The 20,676-nt window shown below is 51.6% G+C and overlaps 2 protein-coding genes and 1 long non-coding RNA gene across 3 annotated transcripts in view; 1 reads left to right on the forward strand and 2 right to left on the reverse strand.

Moving 5' to 3' along the window:
• Positions 1 to 8,021: 8,021 nt before the first annotated feature.
• Positions 8,022 to 17,565, reverse strand: DEGS1 (delta 4-desaturase, sphingolipid 1). The gene is made up of 3 exons (XM_084868955.1): positions 17,308 to 17,565; positions 11,719 to 12,461; positions 8,022 to 8,505 (listed from the first exon to the last, which is right to left on the reverse strand). The coding sequence occupies exons 1-3, from the start codon at positions 17,387 to 17,389 to the stop codon at positions 8,359 to 8,361; spliced, it is 972 nt and encodes a 323-aa protein (XP_084725081.1). The 5' UTR covers positions 17,390 to 17,565; the 3' UTR covers positions 8,022 to 8,358.
• LOC311614276 lies at positions 15,797 to 17,297 on the reverse strand. Its single transcript, XR_014793618.1, has 2 exons — positions 16,168 to 17,297; positions 15,797 to 15,879 (listed from the first exon to the last, which is right to left on the reverse strand). It is a non-coding gene; the product is annotated as an uncharacterized lncRNA (long non-coding RNA).
• A 253-nt stretch (positions 17,566 to 17,818) lies between the features above and the next one.
• TP53BP2 (tumor protein p53 binding protein 2) overlaps positions 17,819 to 20,676 on the forward strand; it is a 69,426-nt gene continuing 66,568 nt past the window's right edge. The window contains exons 1-2 of the mRNA XM_084868854.1: positions 17,819 to 17,941; positions 20,132 to 20,202. The gene's annotated coding sequence lies outside the window, so the exon portion shown is untranslated. The remainder of the gene's footprint in view (positions 17,942 to 20,131; positions 20,203 to 20,676) is intronic.

Here is a 20,676-nt window from a genome sequence, read left to right on the forward strand (position 1 = left end):
TTCTGGAAGGAAACAAAGAACAGGGATGAGCAGTGTAAAGGTCTGGGGTTGGACGCTCCAAGCGGAGTCACCGGGCGCCAGGTGACTCATGACAGGAGAGAGGACCTGTGTGCTGGCTGTGGGTCGCACAGGGGAGGCGGCGCGGTGTTTTAATACACCTGTGCGGAGTTCCGGTCAGTGGGCGGTTCTGTTGCCGAAGGAATTCATAGAAATTCATAGGGCGGAAGCGGTCATCCACAATCCCACTTCTCAGAGACCACCGTGTTGCCTTAGTGGGGGTTTCAAACATGGACCTCAGTTGCAGGCTTGATCCCAGGACCCAATGGGGAGGCAACCAATTGATGCGTCTCTCTCACATCGATGTTTCTCTCTCTCTCTCTCTCTCACTCCCACTTCCCCACCTCTGCTCTGTCTAAAAAAAAAATAAATGAAAAAAAAAAAAATACCCTCCGGTAAGGATTAAAAAGAAAAAGAAAAGACAATCACTGTAAAATTTCCCAATATTTGCCTCTTAGGGCTTCCCCTGCTCAGATGGATTGAGGTGGTTTTTGTCCCTGAAGCTCAGGCTGGGGTCCCCTTGTAGAGAAAGACCACGTATGACGACAGGAAAACAGGATGTATCAGTTTCCCAGGCTCCATGGCAACGATGACAAACGGGGTGGTTTTCACAGTTACCTCACTTCCATGTTCCCGGGGTCAGCAGGGCTGGTTCTTCCCCGGGAGCCAGGAGCCTGGGAGGGAGGATCAGAGAGCAGAGCACAGGCCTGGAGGTCGTGTGTGTGTGTGTGTGTGTGTGTGTGTGTTGACATGCACGTATGGGAGTCGTGTGGGAGGCCAGGAGAAGATAGGCCCCTCTGGCTCCTCCTCCCTCTGTCAGGCTCCCAACGCCGACCTCTGACACTCTACCACCTGATGTGGCCACACACACGTTCACAGGAAGCTGAGTTTTAAAAACCCTGTATCACGTGGCCATTCCAGTCTTGCAACCCTGTCTGTTCAGACCAAGGTGCCTAGAGCAGTGTTTTTCAACCTTTTTTGGGCAAAGGCACACTTGTTTCATGAAAAAAATCACGAGGCACACCACCATTAGAAAATGTTAAAAAATTTAACTCTGTGCCTACATTGACTATATATAAAGTCATTCTCTTGAATAGGAATCAAATAAACACAAAGAAAGTATTTTATAATTACTTTATTATGAAATATTAAGTAAACAAAATAGTGAAAAATTATAAAATTCTTGTCTTGTCTGCACCTACGGCAACACCAGGAACAGCGGTTGAAAAACGCTGGCCTAGAGCATCTCACCAGCCTAGCACAGCCACCCTGAGTGCAGATGCGTAAGGACCAGGATCAGCTTGTTTTAAATACATTCTTATTGATTTCAGAGAGGAAGGGAGAGGGAGAGAGAGATAAACATCCGCGATGAGAGAGAATCATGGATCGGCTGCCTCCTGCACGCCCCACACTGAGGATGGAGCCTGCAACCCAGGCCTGTGCCCCGACCGGGAATCAAGTGGTGACCTCCTGGTTCCTAGGTCGACAGTCAACCACTAATCTCGCTTGGTGATGGCCAGTCATGGAAGCGCAAAGGACTGCCGGCCTCGGGCCTGGCACAGGGGCTGTGGCGCTGGCGGGTGGGTGAGCCTGGGAGCCAGGGTGAGCGGCGAGGGGCAGGGCCAGGGTGCTGGGAGTGGCCCTGGCCTGGGGCTGGACGGGCGTGGCTCTCTCTGACTCACCTGCCTCGCGTCCCTGTGTGAGCAGCCTCCTGTGGAATGCGTGCTGTGCGCATTGCCTGCAGAGTTAAGTGTTTTGCTGACTTCAAAAAGCCATGGAGTCCAAGTCCTAGACACCGAGAGCGGTGGCCAGGGGTGGGAAGGAAGGGAAGTGGGTCTGGACTTGCAGTTTCGAGGTCCTGGAGATGGATTGTACAACGTGGATGTGGTTAACGCTACCCAACTGCACGATGGTAAATTTTATGTTGTGCATCTTACCACCATTTATTTTATTTTTTAAATATATTATTTATTTATTTTTTTTTTACAGAGAGAAAGGGAGAGGGATAGAGAGTTAGAAACATCAATGGGAGAGAAACATTGACCAGCTGCCTCTGCACACCCCCCACTGGGGATGTGCCCACAACCAAGGCACATGCCCTTGACTGGAATCGAACCTGGGACCCTTGAGTCCTCAGGCCCACACTCTATCCACTGAGCCAAACCGGTTAGGGCTTTTACCACCATTTTTTTTAAAATTTTCAAAAAAAAAACAAAAACATGCGGACAACCGTTTGGGCAGCGAGCACACCCTGCTATGGTTTGGCACCATTGGGACATATCCTTCAGCTTTGTGACACATCCTTTGTCCAACGATCAGTCCCAGCACCTTGCTGTTCCCAGCGGCCGTGGTAACCATGGCCACCCACACCCAGGCAGCGACAGGCCGGTCCTGGGCCCGTGAGAAGTGACTCGTGGCTCCAGGCCCAGGGTGCTGACGTCCTGTGTTCCTGCCCTGAGCTGTGTGGAGGTGATGGGACTTCCTCCAATGGGGAACCCCTGCTCAGCACCCCCTCCCAGGCCGTGCTCTGCCCTGGACCCGGCCACTGGGCTTACAGTCACCCCGAGGAGGAGTGAGCGGTTGGAGAAGCTGGACCTCTGAGTGTCCACCGTCTTCTCTTCTTGGCAAAGCCGGCCGAACCGAGCCAGCTCTTTAAAATGTTTGGGGATAACTGTGAGCTCCAGGCTCCCGGGTAGCGTTTGCCTTCCCATGAAGCACTTGGAGGGCCCTTTCCGTGTGGAAACAGCTTGAGGAGTTACTGGCTGCACTTGCCCCAGCCTCCACCCCCACCCTGCTGGGGGGGCCAGCGCCAGGCTTGCTGCCCAAGTGTCTGGAAGAGCGAGCAGGGGTATTCTCCTTTAAAAATGCCACATGCTGGACAAATTAGGAAGGGGGCTCTGAGTTCCAGAGAAATGTCCTTTGTAAATCCTTTTTAAGAAATGACTGCGAGCCATAGCTGGTTTGGCTCAGTGGATAAAGCGTCGGCCTGCGGACTGTAAGGTCCCAGGTTCGATTCTGGTCAAGGGCATGTGCCCCGGTTGTGGGTACATCCCCAGTAGGGGGTGTGCAGGAGGCAGCTGATCGATATTTCCCTCTCATTGATGTTTCTAACTCTCTATCCCTCTCCCTTCCTCTCTGTGGAAAATAATAAAATATATCTTTAAAAAAGAAAAGAAATGACTGAGAATTGAGGCCCTGAATTGGAGCTGTGCCTGTGACATTAGACAGGTTACTCAGTCTTTCCTGTCTGTGTCTTGGCTGCAGCGTAAGGATGATCCCCAGGCGAGGATAACAGCGCATGAAGAGACTAGCCCCGCCAGGCCCAGGGAGGAGCCATCCATCCGCATTTGCAGGTTAGTTAATATTCTCTGGGAACGAGCAGGCCCATGCGTATACACCCTTCTTCAGTCCCAGCAGATCACCTGGCTTCGTTTAAAAAATATATATGTTTTTATTTTAAATATTTTTATTGATATCAGAGAACATTAATGATGAGAATCATGGATCGGCTGCCTCCTGCACGTCCCCCACTGGGGATCAAGCCCGGAACCCGGGCACGTGCCTTCACCTGGCATCAAACTGTGACCTCCTGGTTCATAGGTCAGCGCTCAATCACTGAGCCGCACCGGCCGGGTCCTTTGGCTTCCTAAGAGACCTGTGATGTCGGTTCAGGTTCTTCCCATGCCCTGGCCTAGGCTGTTAGTTTATTCGGCAAACGTGTGCAGAGCCGGGGCCACCCTCGGGCAGCCAGGTCCGAACAGGTCTGGAGCGATGGCACTGCTTTCTCTGGAAACCCGGCCGTGAGCCTGAGCCGGCTGCTGAGACGGCGCTCTGTCTCCGGGGTGCTCCCCGGGCTGCGGGGGGGTGCTGGGGAGTGGACGGGCCCAGCCCTCCCCACGGAAGGACACCCCCCGGCCGCCGTCCTCTGCGGACGGCACGGTGGCCTGATGCTCTCGTTTCCCCACGCACGGCAGGCTCCCGGGGGAGGGAGCTCATGGAGCTGTCACCGCCGTCACCGTGCGGGGCCAGGGCTGGGCTCAGATGAAAGCTCGTTAAGCCCTCGTTCTGGTTCTGCCACTCCGCGGACAGACGTGAGGCTGGCCCACCCCGGGCAGGTTACCTCACTCTGGTTCTCGCTTCCTCCTCCTCCTCCTCCTCCTCCGAACGAGGCGACGATTACCTGCTTTACACTGTGGGCTTTCCGAGGCGCTAACGATGCTCGATTGGGTCATGACGGTCCTCTCCCCGAATGTGCTCACACTGGTCTCTGATGCGGTAGCAAAGGGGTCAGCGGAGCCGAAACCGGTGTGGCTCAGTGGATAGAGCGTCGGCCTGTGGACTGGAAGGTCCCGGGTTCGATTCCGGTCAAGGCCATGTACCTTGGTTGCGGGCACATCCCCAGTGGGAGGTGTGCAGGAGGCAGCTGGTCAGTGTTCCTCTCTCATTGATGTTTCTAACTCTCTATCCCTCTCTCTTCCTCTTTGTAAAAAATCAATAAAATATAAAAAAATTTAAAAAGGGGGGCGTGTCAGCGGAGGGACGAGCGTGTGAGAGGTTAAGGGCCCACCTGGGGAAGTGGCCATGTGGCAGCCAAGAACACAGGGGTGGCTGGCATCACAGAGTTGGGGGCATCCCCTAACCCCATGGTCGGCAAACTGCGGCTCTCGAGCCACATGCAGCTCTTCGGCCTCTTGAGTGTGGCTCTTCCACAAAACACCACGGCCTGGGCGAGTCTGTGTTGAAGAAGTGGCGTCAGAAGCAGTTTAAGTTTAAAAAACGTGGCTCTCCGAAGAAATGTCAATCATCATGCTGTTGATATTTGGCTCTGTGGGCTAATGAGTTTGCCGACCGCTGGCCTAACAGGAGGGAGTTAGGAACCAGCTCGGGTCCCATGGACTAAGGAAGATTTGAGATTTGACCTGAGCCCCGCCTGTGCCTCTGGGGGAAGCAGCTACTTCAGTCAAACTGCTGCTGGCCGCGGAAGGCCTGGGTGGGGCTAGAGAATCCAGTGCTCTTTAGGAGCTCATTGACTTGGGCATCCAGGTTTAACTGTTGGCGATTCCTCCTGCTTTTACTCGTCTGCTTATTGCTGAGACGGGAGCAGGGAGGAAGAAACGGCTTTTATACAATTGAGGGCAGAAGGGTTTGAACTAGGATCTGGAGTCTTTCTTTTCAACGCTAAGGCATCAAAGTGGGGTGCAGTGGGGTGAGCCACCCATCTATTGATGATGGTGGCGGGCCCCTGTTTGGCCTGGCGGGCAGACCCTTGGAAAGCAGAGATGGAAGGAAGCCTTTTAATATAGTTCCTCTGTAGGGGACCCCGCCCTGGGAGACAGACAGACATGTGACTTAGACGTGCTGTGATGGAGACTCAGGGCTAAGAATGAATGGACTGGGCAGGCGCTGAACACAGCCTGGGGGCTGGCGCCTGCCGTCAGCAGAGAAGCCAGCATCTGCTCACACAACAGGAAGGTTTTATTGGACACGCCACCGGAAGGACTCACCTTCTGGCATGTCCCCGGCCCAGCCCGGAGGGACGGCAGGAGTCCAGGTGTTTGTTAGGGTTGAGATGGGAGATGACTGTCGAGGTTGGGAATGGAACCAGACTCCCTTGTGCCAAAGAAACAAAAACCTCAGCTACTAAATGGGAGGGAAGGGGAGGCTTAAACCAAAAACAACTGTACAACGATGGGCCCTTTCTCTTTTATCTCCCCTGACCCCGGCCCCCATCGATTAGAGAGAGTGGAAGGGAAGGAGGGAGGGGGGAGAGACATATGGATTGGTTGCCTCCCGAACATGCCCCAACCAGGGCCAGGAATCAAACCTGCAACCCTTTGGTCCGTGCCACACACACACACACACACACACACACACACCCCAGTGATGCTCTAACCACTGAACCCCTTTTATAAAAAAAATATATATATTTTATTGATTTTTTACAGAGGGGAAGGAAGAGGGATAGAGAGTTAAAAACATCAGTGAGAGAGAAACATCGATCAGATGCCTCTTGCATAGCCCCTACTGTGGATGTGCCCGCAACCAAGGTACATGCCCTTGACCGGAATCGAACCCGGGATCTTTCAGTCCGCAGGCCGACGCTCTATCCACTGAGCCACACCGGTTTCGACCCTTTCCCTTTTTGACAAATGAGAGGTTACTCCGGGTCTTACTGGACCCTTCCTTGCAGGCCTTTGCCAGCCACCTGACAGGGAGGGCGGTGGTGGCTGACCTACAAGTAGGATCCAGCGTTGCTGGCGAGTCACTGCCCCGGCCTTCCCCACAAAGCTGCCCTTCTGCTCCTCCCCCAAGGATTACAGACCCAGGGTGTGTGCCCAGTGCCACGGCCGCCGCTTGGCTCCATAGAAAGCTCCCTGTGTTTCTCTGGCTTCTGCCCTTAGCAGGAAATTCTAGGAGTATTTCCCCCGCTCCAAGGAGCGGTGCTGGCTCTTCCTACTAGTATTCCCCCCTGCATCCTGATTAAAGAGAAACCTGAGGATACAGCCCTCACCCCTGGCTCCAGGCCACGTGCCAACCACCTGTGCCCAGGACAGCAGCTCCCTTCTGGACGGCAGTGCCGAGTGTGCCTGCCCAGTTAGGCGCCTCCTGAGCCGCCTGCCAGTTCAGTTCACATGCAACTTGGCAAAGTCAGAGTTGTCCCTTCTCAGCTGACTCTCGTCTTTCTTCGTGCGACTCTTACCTTGTCATTAATTTTCCACCCGAAAAGCACCTGCAACGAGACCTGACCTACATATGCCTGTCGTCAGATCCTGCTGTCCCCACCGGGCTGTCCCTGGTGTCCCCACACCCCTCCGCCGCCGCCCTTGCCCGGGGCCTCGCCGCTCGGCCTCGCCCTGTCTCAGCACCCAGCATTCCAAGAGGCCTTCGGCGCTCTTGTGTCAAAGGGGATTTTTTCCGGGCCTGCCCGGCCTCAGCCATCAGACTCTCCTGACTGCATTCCAGGGACAGGCTTCTCCAGCTTTCCCAACAGGCCGGGACAATGCACCACCTTATTTGGGCAGAGACCTCCCAGGGCAGGCGGGCAATAAAAAAAATCCAGGCTCTGCAGCCGTAGTGCGTGCCCTCAGGCTCATTTCTGCAAAAACCGCCTCTCCCTCCCAGGGCCAGCGAGGGTTAAAGTGACACTGTGCCCGTCCTGAGCTCCGATCCCACGCATATCCCAGCGCCAGAGCGTCCGCTCCTACATTCGGGACCACGTTTTGTCTTTGTATCCTCGCTGCCTAAAGCGACGCCTGGCCAAGTGCCCGTAGAACGAACGAATGAATGAATGAGTGAGTGCATTTTGGCTCTGGATCTAAACATTGTTTCCCATGAGAATTTCGTGTTGGCCCTTCCCTCCGCTTCGGCTAAGGTACCCAGGCCAAGCTGGGGCGAGGCCCGCACAAGTTGGGGCGAGGCCCAAGTTGGGGTGCACCGGGAGCCGCGGTTTCCCGCCCATCACTCGCCCTCACCCACTCCAGAGCCTGTCCCATCTCGTATGGCGATGTGACAGGCATGCCAGGGAAGATTAAGATCAGTACCCTCATTAAAGCCGAGGTCCTGGCCAGCGTCAACAGAGCCTTGTCTGCGTCTGCATCCGGGGATGCTGGCCCTGCCCCGGCGGCGGAGGGGAGAGGAGAGCAAAGAAAGAAGAGTCTAGCCATGACACTGGCCACTCGACACCAGCTATCTCGGCAGGACAGGAAACAGACAGTGAGCCGCGTCTAACGGGGAGTCAGCGGGCCTGAAAAGGAAGTGGCGTGTTGGGGACTTGGCCGACAGGCTGTGCGGGGCTGAGCAGCGTCTGACATAGGTCCCACGCACAACTGTGAAAACTGAAGACGAGACATTCAGCTCGCAGGGGGAGGTGTCCCCAGGCCTTTCGTTTTTCCTGGCGGGATTTTAAAGCTCGCTCACCAGCACCCCGATGAGCCTAATCAGACAAAGACGGTCAAGTACAAAAATGTGACAAATACTATTTATTGTGACTGACTGCTCGGGCGATTAGCTGTTATAATAAAGGAACGATTCCTAGTGAAAATAACATCGGAGGAGTAGCTTTGTGAAACTCTTCGCGATCTGCTTGTCCAACGTCATAGGCTGTCCTCGACAACACAGACACGGACGCGCTTCCTGCGTGAGAAGCCGGACGCTGTGTGGCCAGGCCGCCCGCCGAGAGCCGGGTTAGCATGTTGGTCCCGGGGACCGCGCTGGGAACTGTCTGCGGGCGGGCGGCCGGCCGCTGATCCCACCCGCGGCCGCTGGGGGCGTCAGAGAGGAATCCCTCCGCTGTGGCCTCGGTCAGTCCAGGTCCACCTTGCCTTTCTGCTGCCGCTTCATCCTCGAATAGGGGCTGATGGTGTCGTCCATCACGAAGTCGTACAGGACTCTGATCCAGGAGTTGTAGTGGGGCAGGTTGTCATAGTACTCGGCCGCTATCTTCCTCACCTGGAGGGAGAGACACAGAGGGTGAGTGAGGGGGCTCCCCGAGGCCTCGTGAAGATGACGGACGGACGGACGGATGGGTGACAGACACTGGGAAACCATGAGACCTTTCTCCCCACAACCTCTCCCATCAACAAAGCAGCGTCATGAACTCTTAAGCAATTTATTTTATTTTACTTATTTTTTTCCATTTTTTTAAATTAAAGTATTATGCCGAAACCAGTTTGGCTCAGTGATAGAGCTTTGGTCTGCGGACTGAAAGGTCCCAGGTTCGATTCCGGTCAAGGGCATGTACCTTGGTTGCAGGCACATCCCCAGTGGGGGGTGTGCTGGAGGCAGCTGATCGATGTTTCTCTCTCATCAATGTTTCTAGCTATCTATCTCTCTCCCTTCCTCTCTGTACAAAATCAATAAAAATATATTTTAAAAAAATTTAAAGTATTATATGTGAACTCTAAGCAGATTCATCAGTAAAATAGACTTGACCTTGGGCTGACTGACGCTTTCCTATCAAGCCCTGAGGGACTACGTATCTGGCTTATTTGGAATCTTTACCAACAGATACTTGTTGTTTTGCAAGCACACCCGTATGGATTGTAGGGTACAAAGGTAGCACATGACCCTGCCATCGGGAGCCAGCCAATGGGAGTACATTGCTGTGGGTGCCCACTGGATGGGCACCTGTCCAGCGTGCGGTTCTGCCATCCCGAGGTGAGAATGTCTGTTGAAAGTGGCTGCTGCCAGTGTGACCAGGAAGCACACCGGTTCCATGGCTTCACCAAAATGTACCAAACTCTCCTGATAACCACCAAAGGGGAACAACACAGCAGAGTCAAGGTGGTGAAGAGACAGCAAGAAAAAGGTGGTCACGTCTCAATGACTCCTTCAGTTCGGGAATATAAGTCTTTTCTGGTTGTGGAGAACCAGATGATCGATTCTCGGTCAGTCAGAAGAAAGAGTGATGTAATATCTCTGGACTCAGTCCTTCAACATTCCCAAAGTTCTCCCACGAAGAAGGACACCTGCAGACCACACACATAGCTAAACCAGGACCTAATCCAGCCGAACTGAGGCCAGAGCAGCGGTAAGCAATGCGCCCTAACAGCTAGAATACCATCTTTCCGGAAAAGCAGAAAACCAGAACAAGGCCGGCCTCGGTGCACACGCCTTGGTGTACACGCCTTGAGAGGAAAAGCAGCAGATGAGGGGAGGCTAGAGCAGTCTAAGGCCATCTGTGAGTTTAGCTAAAGAGTGCGGAGACACCGTGAGACACAGGGGAAATGAGACATCCATGAGCCATGGCCATAAAGTCAATACTTGAACTGAACTAAGTTTCAGTCTGGGAAAGAAAGTAAAAGTATGTGGCTTATGTTGGGAAAGGATCTCTTGTTCAAAGGGCAGCCAGCTTTCTCCATAATCTTTTACAGATAAGTAATGTGCCTGCCCACTCGGGGAAGAGTGGAGGCCACCCCGCCAATGCAGCCGGCACATGACTCAGTGACCAAGGCACGTCACGTGACACCGGGCCCAGAGTGGCTTCCAGACGGTGTGTGGTGTGTTTCTTCATTTCATTGTGATTTACTACAGAGAAGCTGATGGGCCTGGCCAGTCTGGTTCAGTGGATAGTGTCGGCCCACAGACTGAAGGGTCCCGGGTTCGATTCCGGTGAAGGGCATGTACCTCGGTTGTAGACTTGATCCCGGGCCCAGTTCGGGGTATGTGGGGAGGCAATCAATCAATGTGTCTCTTTCACATCAATGTTTTTCTCTCTGTCTCTCCCGCTCCCTCCCACTCTGTCTAAAATCAGTGGGGAAAATATCCTTGGGTATGGATTAACAGAAAAGCTGATGGAATAGTAAAACCTACAGCCTTATGCTCTTCACCTAGGCCCACCCATTCACACTATGTCACAGTCACGCTCTCTCTATATATAACATACACCACATACTTTGCTTTCTTTGCTCAACTTTGAAAGTAAGTTAAATCTTGTGTCAACTTACCCCTAACATTTCACCCATACATAATCAACATGTGTTCCCTGAGGACAGGGACATTTTCCCACAAAATCATGGTGCCATTTCATTCTCCACAAATTTAACATCGATACGTGATCTATGACACAATCCAGATTCAGAATTTCTCCAGCGACCCAATGTCCTTTGTAGTTTTTTCTTTCCTCAATTGGGAATCCAATCAAATAGTTACATATTAAACAGCCAACATTGAAAAACTTTATATGAGGAAATCTATAAAATTTGTTTGGGAGGCAGTAAAGCATAAACTATCTGGCTTATATCCATTTAAAGAAATCAAGATAGACTATTATTACATTTCATACATATGTACTTTTTTTTTTAGATTTATGGAAACAGTTTTTATAACAATTGTAAAGACTCATTTTGAGGATGGAAAGTCTAAAGAATGTACCAGAAAGACACCTGAAGTTAGGAAGGTGGTCCGGTCCTTGGAGGGGAACAAAACAAAAGGTAAGGGTCCAAGTTTCTTTCTTTTACTACACAAACAATACACTAAAAGTCTGCTGTGCTGAAACCGGTGTGGCTCAGTGGATAGAATGTCGGCCTGCAGACTGAAGGGTCCCCGGTTCGATTCCAGCCAAGGGCATCTATCTACCTTGGTTGCGGGCACATCCCCAGTAGGGAGTGTGCAGGAGGCAGCTGATCAATGTTTCTCTCTCATCGATGTTTCTAACTCTCTATCTCCCTTCCTCCCTGTAAAAAAAATCAATAAAATATATTTTTAAAAAGTCTGCTGTGATCGAAACAGATGGCCCTGCCCGAGGAGTCAGCAGTTCAGGAAAGTGAGCCCATGTATTCTGCACATCAGTTATGCGGGAATCTGTCTTCCACCACAAACCCACACACGTGGGTCTTAGTGAGCCTCTGTAGGTGAGCCGTGATGAAGGCCCTGTGAGCTGTGCTTACTGGACAGAGGGGCCTCCCTCCCCGTTTCCGAATTACTTTGCAGCAGCAGACTGTGCAGATCCCTCAGCACTTCTCAGCCCTAAGAGTTCCCACCTGGCTCCGATCCCTGGGTGTGAACTCTGAGAGCAGCTAGCAGACTCGGGACTTCTCTCGTTCTCTCTGATGAGAAGCTCACTGTGAAACACACTAGATCCCTTTTAACATGAGCAAGCGGAGACTCGTTTTGATCACACAGCCATCGGAAATCGGCATAGGTATGGCACCCCTTACTTACCAGCGGGAGGTTTTTCCCGGGAATGTTGGGGAAGTCGTGGTGTTCATTATGGTAGCCCACATTGAAGGTGAGTAAATTCAGAGGCCCGTAGTACGAGTAGGTTTCATGTCCCTTTAAGAACATGTAATGCTCGGCTATAAAGTGTCCAGAGATCGGATGCAAACCCAGACCGAGTAAGGAGGCTGCCAACATGTAGACTAATGATTTAACTCCCAACACGTAGTAAACGATCACGTCGAATATGAGCTGGACCACGGTATTGATGATTTCCAGGTAAGTGATGGGCTTGGGGTTGATGAACAGAGGTCGGAAAGCGTAGAAGAGAGGCTGGAGGACCACCCAGATGAACTTCCGGAAAGTGGTGCAGAAGAACCAGCCCTCAAAGTCGGTGGGGATGTCCACGTCGATGCCATCGGCGCCGAGGTAGCGGTGGTGGTCCATGTGGTAGCGCTTGAAGGAGATGGAGTACGGCACGCCGATCGGGAGGTTGGCGAACATCCCGAACCAGCGGTTCCACATGGCCCGGTAGTGGCCGAAGGCGCTGTTGTGGGAGACCTCGTGGATGGCCAGAGTCATGGAGTGGTTGATGCAGCTGCCAAAGGCATACGCCCAAAAGATGACCCATTTCCAGTCCAAGTCCTTCACTAAGTACAGCGCAGCCAGCTGCGTGAGAACCATCATGACGACGATCCAGATCAGGTTGGGATCAGGCTTCATCAAGGATTTTATCTCCGGATACTTTGCTGTAGAGAAGAAACAAAAAAAACCCAGAAATTAGGAACTTAGAAAAGCACAATTCTACCATGATAATTAAATCAACCATTAAAGTAACACACTAATTTCCCTTCTCTCCCCTCCTCACCCCCCCCCCCAAAAAAAATCATTACATGCCCCATTAGAGACTTGATCTCCTCAGGAAGGAGGAGATTCTAAAAGTAAGGTTACTAAATACGATGTCACAACAAATTGAGAATGTATGTAGGAAAATCAGCCTCAAAATGTAGACTCTCCAATTTAACAAAAACATAGTCACAGAGGAGTAAAGATTTCATGTTGTCCAATTACATCTTTTTAAAATATATATATATTTTATTGATTTTTTTACAGAGAGGAAGGGAGAGGGATAGAGTTAGAAACATCGATGAGAGAGACAAATCGACCAGCTGCCTCCTGCACACCCCCGACTGGGGATGTGCCTGCAACCAAGGTACATGCCCTTGACTGGAATCGAACCTGGGACCCTTGAGTCTGCAGGCCAACGCTCTATCCACTGAGCCAAACCAACCAGGGCCCAATTACCTCTTCACCCCTAACAAGTCTTTGTACCGTAAACGTATCCGGTTTACATAGTCTGGCAAATTTAGCCTGTGTATCTGGCAATATAGTACATACGCAGAAAAGAAGTCAATCTTAATATTCTTCATTTCTTGGCTACTATACCAAAAACATAAGTAAGGACAAAAGAAAAAAAATGGATAAACTGTACTGCATCAAAACTTTTATGTTGCAAACGATACTATCAGTAAAATACGACAACCACAGAACAGGAAGAAATGTTTGCAAATCATGTATCTTGTAAGTGACTTGTATTTAGACTACCGAAAGGCCTCTTAAAACTCTCAGTTACTGACCCAATTAAAAACGGACAAAGTCAGACCCAGAAGCCAGAAAAGATTGAAGACCGGGAGCAGCGGGGAGCTCAGCAGGGGAGCAAGCGCACTGCCGTGGCCCCAACTCCAGCTCAGCGCTCACCACACACAAACACGCATGCTCTCAACACACGAACACACGCCAAAGGCTGCATAGGCCACTAACCACCTAAAACTCCACCACGTCACATCCTGGCCTCATTCACACGGCACCTGGGCAGCCTTTGCTTTAAAAATAACACTTTTAGAAACTGGGGTGACTCTGATCAGCGAGGCTCATTGGTTGAACGTTGACCTATGAACCAGGAGGTCACGGTGCAATTCCAGGTCAGGGCCCATGCCCGGGGTGCAGGCTCCATCCCCAGCAAGGGGCATGCAGGAAGCAGCTGATCATGGATCCTCTTTCATCACTGATGCTTCTCTCTCTGTCCCTCCTTCTTCCTCTCTGAATCAATAATTGTATATATTTGGAGGAAAAATAAATAAATAAAAGTGGACAAAGAATCTGAATAGTTTTCCAAAGCCGACACACAAATGGCCAGTGAGCACAAGAAAGACACTCAGCATTTATTATTCATTAGACAAATTCAAATTGAAACCGAAATGAGATACCGCTTCAAACGCACTAGAATGGCTGTCATACCAAAGACAGGCAGTAAGGAACAAGGATGTGGGGAAATTGAACCCACACACACGGCTGATGACCACATACAATGGTGCCAGTTTCGAAAACAGTTTGGCAGTTCCTCAAAAATGTGAAACATGAAGTTACCAAGGACCCAGCTCTTCCCTCTTAAAAGAGAAATGAAACGGGTTATGTAATGTTCACTGCAGCATTGGTCATAACAGTCAAAGGGTGAAGACACCCCAAAAGCCTACCAAACGATGAATGGACAAGTCAACTGTGGTATGTCCATACAAGTGAATGGAGTGCCCATACATGCGACAACATGGATGAACCTTGAAAACATGAAGTCCATCACAAAAAGACTGGTACTGCATGATTTCACTTATGAGAAATGTCCCCAACAGGCAAATCTAGAGACAGAGAGTAGATTAGTGGCTGCTGAGTCCTGAGAATTGAAAGTGGAGCCAAGGGTTTCTTTTGGGGGTGACAGCAAAGTCTTAAAAACTGAATTGAAATAGGTAACTCTGTATTGTACACTTGAACGGGTGACTTTAAAGTTGGTGAATTAGATCTTAAGGCTGTTAAAAAATTCTATTTTCCTGTGGAAGCATAACTGGAAAGGGAGCATTTTTTGTGGCTTATTATTTGACCTACAAGTAAGGTCTAATCCCAAGCCCTCATTAATTTCACAGAGATGTCTTTTTCTAAAATTCATTTATTTATTGTTGACAGTATACAGATGTCTCCCATCTTCTCCCTTCTTGCCCTCTTCCCCCCCAGCCCCACCCCGGCCCGGTCCCATTATTCATAAATGCATGTATTTATGAGGTCTGTTATTCCGTCCCCTGCATCCATCCCTCTGGCCCTATTTGGTTCATTAGTTTCTTTTGTTCTTTAGATTCCACTTACAAGTGAAATCACAGGTGCCTTTTAATTTTACTTTTAATATAACTCTAAATGTAAATTAAGTGGTGTTGGTTGTTAAACAACGTATTTTTGCTTCCTCATCCTTCCCCCCCAAACCTGATGAATTTCAGAAATATCTCTTTATCATGTACGTTTAAGGTAAACAAATCTCCAGATTCTTATCTTCCCTGATACTCCGCCCCCGAAACGAACCCGGAGCAGTATTTACACCTGCTGGGGAGATAATCATATTTTCATTTGAGCAATGCGCAGCCTTTTATCTTTCCAAGTGAAATGGTTCAGAGATAATGTGTGAGGAAAAGGCTCAGCGTGGAGATAAGCATCAATAAGCATTTTTTTTTTTTTTGCTTCACTGGTTTTCTATTAAGTAGCTAAGATCCATATTCGGGAGTTGATTTTCCCCAGGTGGATACCTGCTTATTCTTAGGCAATACGTTGATAAGGCATATCTCTTATGTGCCACTTGCAAAATGCACCCTGTAATTAAAAAGAACGCATCAAGGCCTGGCCCAGTGGCTCAGCTGCTTGGAGCATCCATCACCCCATACACCAAAAGGTTTCAGGTTCCATCCCCAGTGGGGTGCAGACGGGAAGCAGCTGACGGATGTTTCAAAACACTGATGTTCTTCCCTCTCTTCCTTCCTCTCCAAATAAAAGCATATCCTCTGTGAGGATTGAAAATAAGTAAACAAAAAGAAAGCATCCAAGAACCAAATTCTCTTAAAAGTCCACCTCTGTCTCAGCCGGTGTGCGCCAGTGGTTAGAACATCGGCCTGGGCTGATTGTGGTTAAGGGCACATACCTGAGTTGTTGCAGGTTCCCTGCCCCAGGAGGCAAACAATTGATGTGGGTCTCTCACATGGATGTTTCTTTCTCTCTCTTTCTCCTCCTTTCCCTTCCACTCTCTCTAAAACCATGGAAAATATACCTTCCAGTGAGGATGAACAAAAAGTCTACCTTGCCGAGACCGGTTTGGCTCAATGGATAGAGCGTCGGCTTGGGGACTGAAGGGTCCCAAGTTCGATTCCGGTCAAGGGCATGTACCTTGGTTGCGGGCATATCCCCAGTGGGGGGCGTGCAAGAGGCAGCTGATCGATGACTCTCTCTCATCGATGTTTCTAACTCTCTATCTCTCTCCCTTCCTCTCTGTACAAAATCAATAAAATATATTTAAAAAAAAAGAGTCAACCAATGAATGCATAACTAAGTGGAATAATAAATTAATGTCTTAAAAAAAAAGTATACCTTTCATAGCGACTGTAAAGGAGTGCAAGCTCCCAATTTACTAATTCAATTTTTAAAAATTAATTTCAAAAGGATCCACTACCTCCTTTCTGTAAAAAAAAACAAACAACAACAAAAACAAAACTTTGGATTCCCCCAGCAAAAACCAGGGGCTTGCTGTTTGATTTCAAATGGATGCTGAGAGGACACGCTAAGGAAAATACAATGTAGGAGAAAATTTCTCTAATTCAACTGGCCACCCGTTCGTTTCCTGGAGGCAATGTAACCCAGAACGAAATCCCCGCCTCTAACGTTTACTCCCTCTGTGCTCGCCTTCAGAGGAGCAATCACTGACCTTGCCTGGGAGACTGAGTTGGGTAATGTTTGTAAAAGAGTCAGCCCGGTGCCCCCAGCACCTCGTTAAGAGGAACCTGAGAGAGAAGCGAATTCTCCATAGAATTCAGAAGCTCCGCCCGCACCTCCAGAGCGACAACTAGGCCTCGCCGGCGGGTGCAGAGGCCTGAATGGGCGCCCAGGGGACCATCTCCAGGTGCCCAGGGCCCGGACCGATGGAAAATACCTAACAATCTGCCCGCGTGTCGCAGACAGGGTGTGAGGATCAATGAGACAACGAGCCTCCCATCCGGGAAGCCCCAGGGGTCACTCCGGCCGGGCCTCGGCCCCTCCCCGGGGACAGGGCGGCGGCGCCTTCTCCCGATCGCCGGTGCACGGACCCCCGAAGCTCCCCGGCAGCGCCCCAGCCCCGGGGGGGGGGGGGGGAGGGGGAGGGGAAGAGGAAGCAATGGCGCCCACCGGGGCACGGGGGTCTCCAAAGGAGAGGATGCCCCCACCCAAGGGCGATCTAGCCGGGGGACCGGCTCCCCGCACCCTCCCGCCAGCCGGATGCCTGGCCTCCCCGAGGAAGCGCCGGCGCGGCGGGCGGGCGGGCGCGCCGGATCGCCCCCTCCCCCCTCCGCCGGGCCGAGCCCCGAGCGCCGGCCTGAGGCCTCGGGGGCCTCTCCGGGGCGGCCGGGCGGCGGTGGGACGCGGAGGGGGCCCGGCTCGTAACGGGCCCGGGGTGTGCGGGGCCCGCGCCGGGAGAGCGCGCCCCGGCGGCGGGAGGCCGCGCACGCACATAACGGGGCGCGGGCCCGGACTCACCCAGGATCTCCTTGCGCCGGTCGGCGTGGGGCTGGTCGGTGTAGACCCACTCGAAGTCTTCCCGCGCAACGCGGTTCCCCATGGCGGCGGCTCGCGACCGGCTCCCGACTGTCGCTCCCGCTCCCGGATCCTCCGAGGCGGCGGCGGCGGCGGCGGCCCGGCTGCAGTGGGCGGGCGGCGGGCGGAGCGGCGGAGCTGGGGAGGGCGAGGCGGAGTTCCTGGCCCCGCCCCTCGGCCAAGGCCCCGCCCCTCGGCCAAGGCCCCGCTCACGACGGTCCAGGCTCCGCTCCAGGCCCCGCCCACGACGGTCCAGGCTCCGCTCCAGGCCCCGCCCCAACGGGCCAGGCCCCGCCCCAACGGGCCAGGCCCCGCCCCAACGGGCCAGGCCCCGCCCCCGACGGCGGGCGAGGAACGTGACCCGCGTGCGCGGCGCTCGTGGGCCCTCACGCGGGGCCGGGCGCCGCCGCTCGGGGACGCGGGGCTCTGAGGGCGGGGACTCGGTCCCGCCGCCCCGGCCCGCCCCGCCCCGCCCCGCCCGCGCCCGGGAGGGAGGCGGGGGCGGAAGGAGACGTCGCCACCCCCCGGCGCCGTTCTAGCGCTTCCGAGAAGGCCGGTCACGGGACCCGGGGCGCCGGTAAGGGCCGCGCGCCGAGCCCGGCGTGGAGAGCACGTGTCCCCGGGCCCCGGGCTGCCCCTGGGCGGAGGCCCCCGGAGGGCGCGCGGGGCGGGCCTGTGAGAACCGGCCGGAGGGCTGTCCCGCCGCCGCCTGTCGCCGGAGCCCCGCGCAGCCGCGACCTGAGAGGACGGTTTTGGTTTCAAAGTTAGTTACCACTTCTCTAGAAAGGAGACTTTGACTCAGGTTACAGAAAGGAAGGTACCCGGACATGGTGTGACTCATAATAAAAGGACAGACACACACACACACACATGCACGCATAAACACATGCACGCATGCACACACGCGTGCACACGCACATGCACACGCACATACACGCATGCACATGCATACACGCACATATACACGCATGCACACATACACGCACGCACACATACACAAATGCATGCACACACACACACATCTGATAAAACCCCGGACCCAGCTGCTAACGTGTAGGACACAGGACCGTGGAGGCTGTTAAACTAACCACAGGGATGCAGTCAGCAAGATCCTGACTGTGGGGACCTCTATAAGGTTCTTTAATAAATAAAATGCAAGGCCGGGGGGTGGGGGGAATAAATAAGGGTGGACTTATATATTAAAAGGGACTTAAGTGACCTACCAACCAATTGCAATGTACTGAACTTATTTTGAGCAAATGGCCAAAGTTTTTTTAAAAACAAAATCAACAGGAGATTATTTAAATGTTGCTTGGATACTTGGCAATATTAAGAAGTTGTTTGTTCATTTTTTTTAAGAATATATTTTATTGACTTTAAAAAAAAATATATATATATATTATTGATTTTTTACAGAGAGGAAAGGAGAGGGATAGAGAGTTAGAAACATCCATCAGCTGCCTCCTGCAAACCCCCTACCAGGGAAGTGCCTGCAACCAAGGTACATGCCCTGGGACTCGAACCTGAGGCACCCTTCAGTCTGCAGGCCAATGCTCTATCCACTGAGCCAAACCGGTTTTTACAGAGAGGAAGGGAGAGGGATAGAGAGTTAGAAACATCGATGAGAAACATGGATCAGCTGCCTCCTGCACACGCCCCACTTGGGATGTGCCTGCAACCAAGGTGCATGCCCTTGACCTGAATTGAACCAGGGACCCTTAAGTCCGCAGGCTGACGCTCTATCCACTGAGCCACACAGGTTAGGGCTTGTTCATTTCTTTAGTGTGATAATAGTATTAATGGTTCTAGTTGTTGTTTTGAAATCTACATCTTTCAGCGGTTGGGAGGGAATGTGGTTTTTTGTTTTTACTTTTAAATCGCTTTTTAAAAAATTTATTTTTTTATTTCAGGAAGGAAGGGAGAGGAAGATAGGAACATCAGTGATGAGCGAGAATCATGCATCAGCTGCCTTCTGCATGCCCCCCCTGGGGATCGAGCCCACAACCCGGGCATGTGCCCATGCCTGGAATCGAACCTGAGACCCTTTAGTCTGCAGGCCAGCACTCTTATCCATTGAGCAACACCAGCCAGGGCAGAAGGGAATGTTTTTATTTATATCTCCCTCTTCTTTATCTTTTACATTTGAATGGAATGTGGATTTTGACATTCTAAAGGGAAGGAAAAGGATTTGGCTCCAGCATTCTTGTGTGGATTGAGCAATATTTTGATGACACAGACATATTTAGTTAGGAATTTAAGAAGTTCTGCCTGGCCAGCAGGGCTCAGCGATTATGCCTCCTCCACCTATGAAGCAGGAAGTCACCATTCGATTCCCGGTCTGGGCACATGTCCAGGTTGCAGGCTTGATCCCCAATGTGGGGCGTGCAGGAGGCAGCCAATCCATGATTCTCTCTCATCGATGTTTCTCTCTCTCCCCCTCTCCCTCTGAAATCAATAAAAATAAAAAAAAATCCTTTTTAAAAAAAGTCCTTAATATAGCCCTAACCGGTTTGGCTCAGTGGATAGAGCATCAGCCTGTAGATTGAAGGGTCCCAGGTTCAATTCTGGCCAATGGCATGCACCTTGGCTGCGGGCACATCCCCAGTAGGGGGTGTGGAGGAGGCAGCTGATTGATGTTTCTCTCTCATTGATGTTTCTAACTTTCTCTCCCTTCCCCTTCCCCTCTGTAAAAATTCAATAAAATATACTTTTATAAAAGTCCTTCATGTGTTATCTAGCTTTCACACCTTTTCTGTATTCTTGCCAGGTGATTTGTCGTTGGGCCACCCTACCAGTTCTTCCAGAAAGATGCTTTCCAGTCTGCTGTGAAAAGCTAAGGTGAGTCTCAGTAGTTCCTGACGCCAATAGGAAATTGCAAGTGAGGTAAGCAGATCATACTTTAGCAATCAAGCTGTCCTTCCATGCAGATTTTTTATTCTCCACTTATTTGTTTTAAAGTAATAACATTGGTAAAGGTCGTTGGTTCCCTAGCAACGTGAATGTATTACGTAGGCTATGGAACTAAAGATTCCACCCTGATCTACTTTCCCCAGACCTGGGAGGCTGCAGCCACCTCTCTCTTCCTGCTTCTGTGATGTCTGGGAGGCCAGAGTGAAGAGGTGGTGCTGGGATAACTGGTCCCACTTCTGTCACCCTCACCCTGCAGCAGAGTCATCTGTGACCTCTTTTCTGAACATCTGAGTTCTAGACAAAGTGGCTAAAGCTCATAAGTATCCAAGCTCTTCCTGCGAATTTTGTTGAGCCATTTACCAGTCCCATCTTTACAGAGGGGGGGGGGGGGGGGTGAGATTA

This window comes from Pipistrellus hanaki (genome assembly GCF_964339955.1).
Source record: "Pipistrellus hanaki genome assembly, chromosome: 20".
NCBI classification, from domain to species: Eukaryota; Metazoa; Chordata; class Mammalia; order Chiroptera; family Vespertilionidae; genus Pipistrellus; species Pipistrellus hanaki.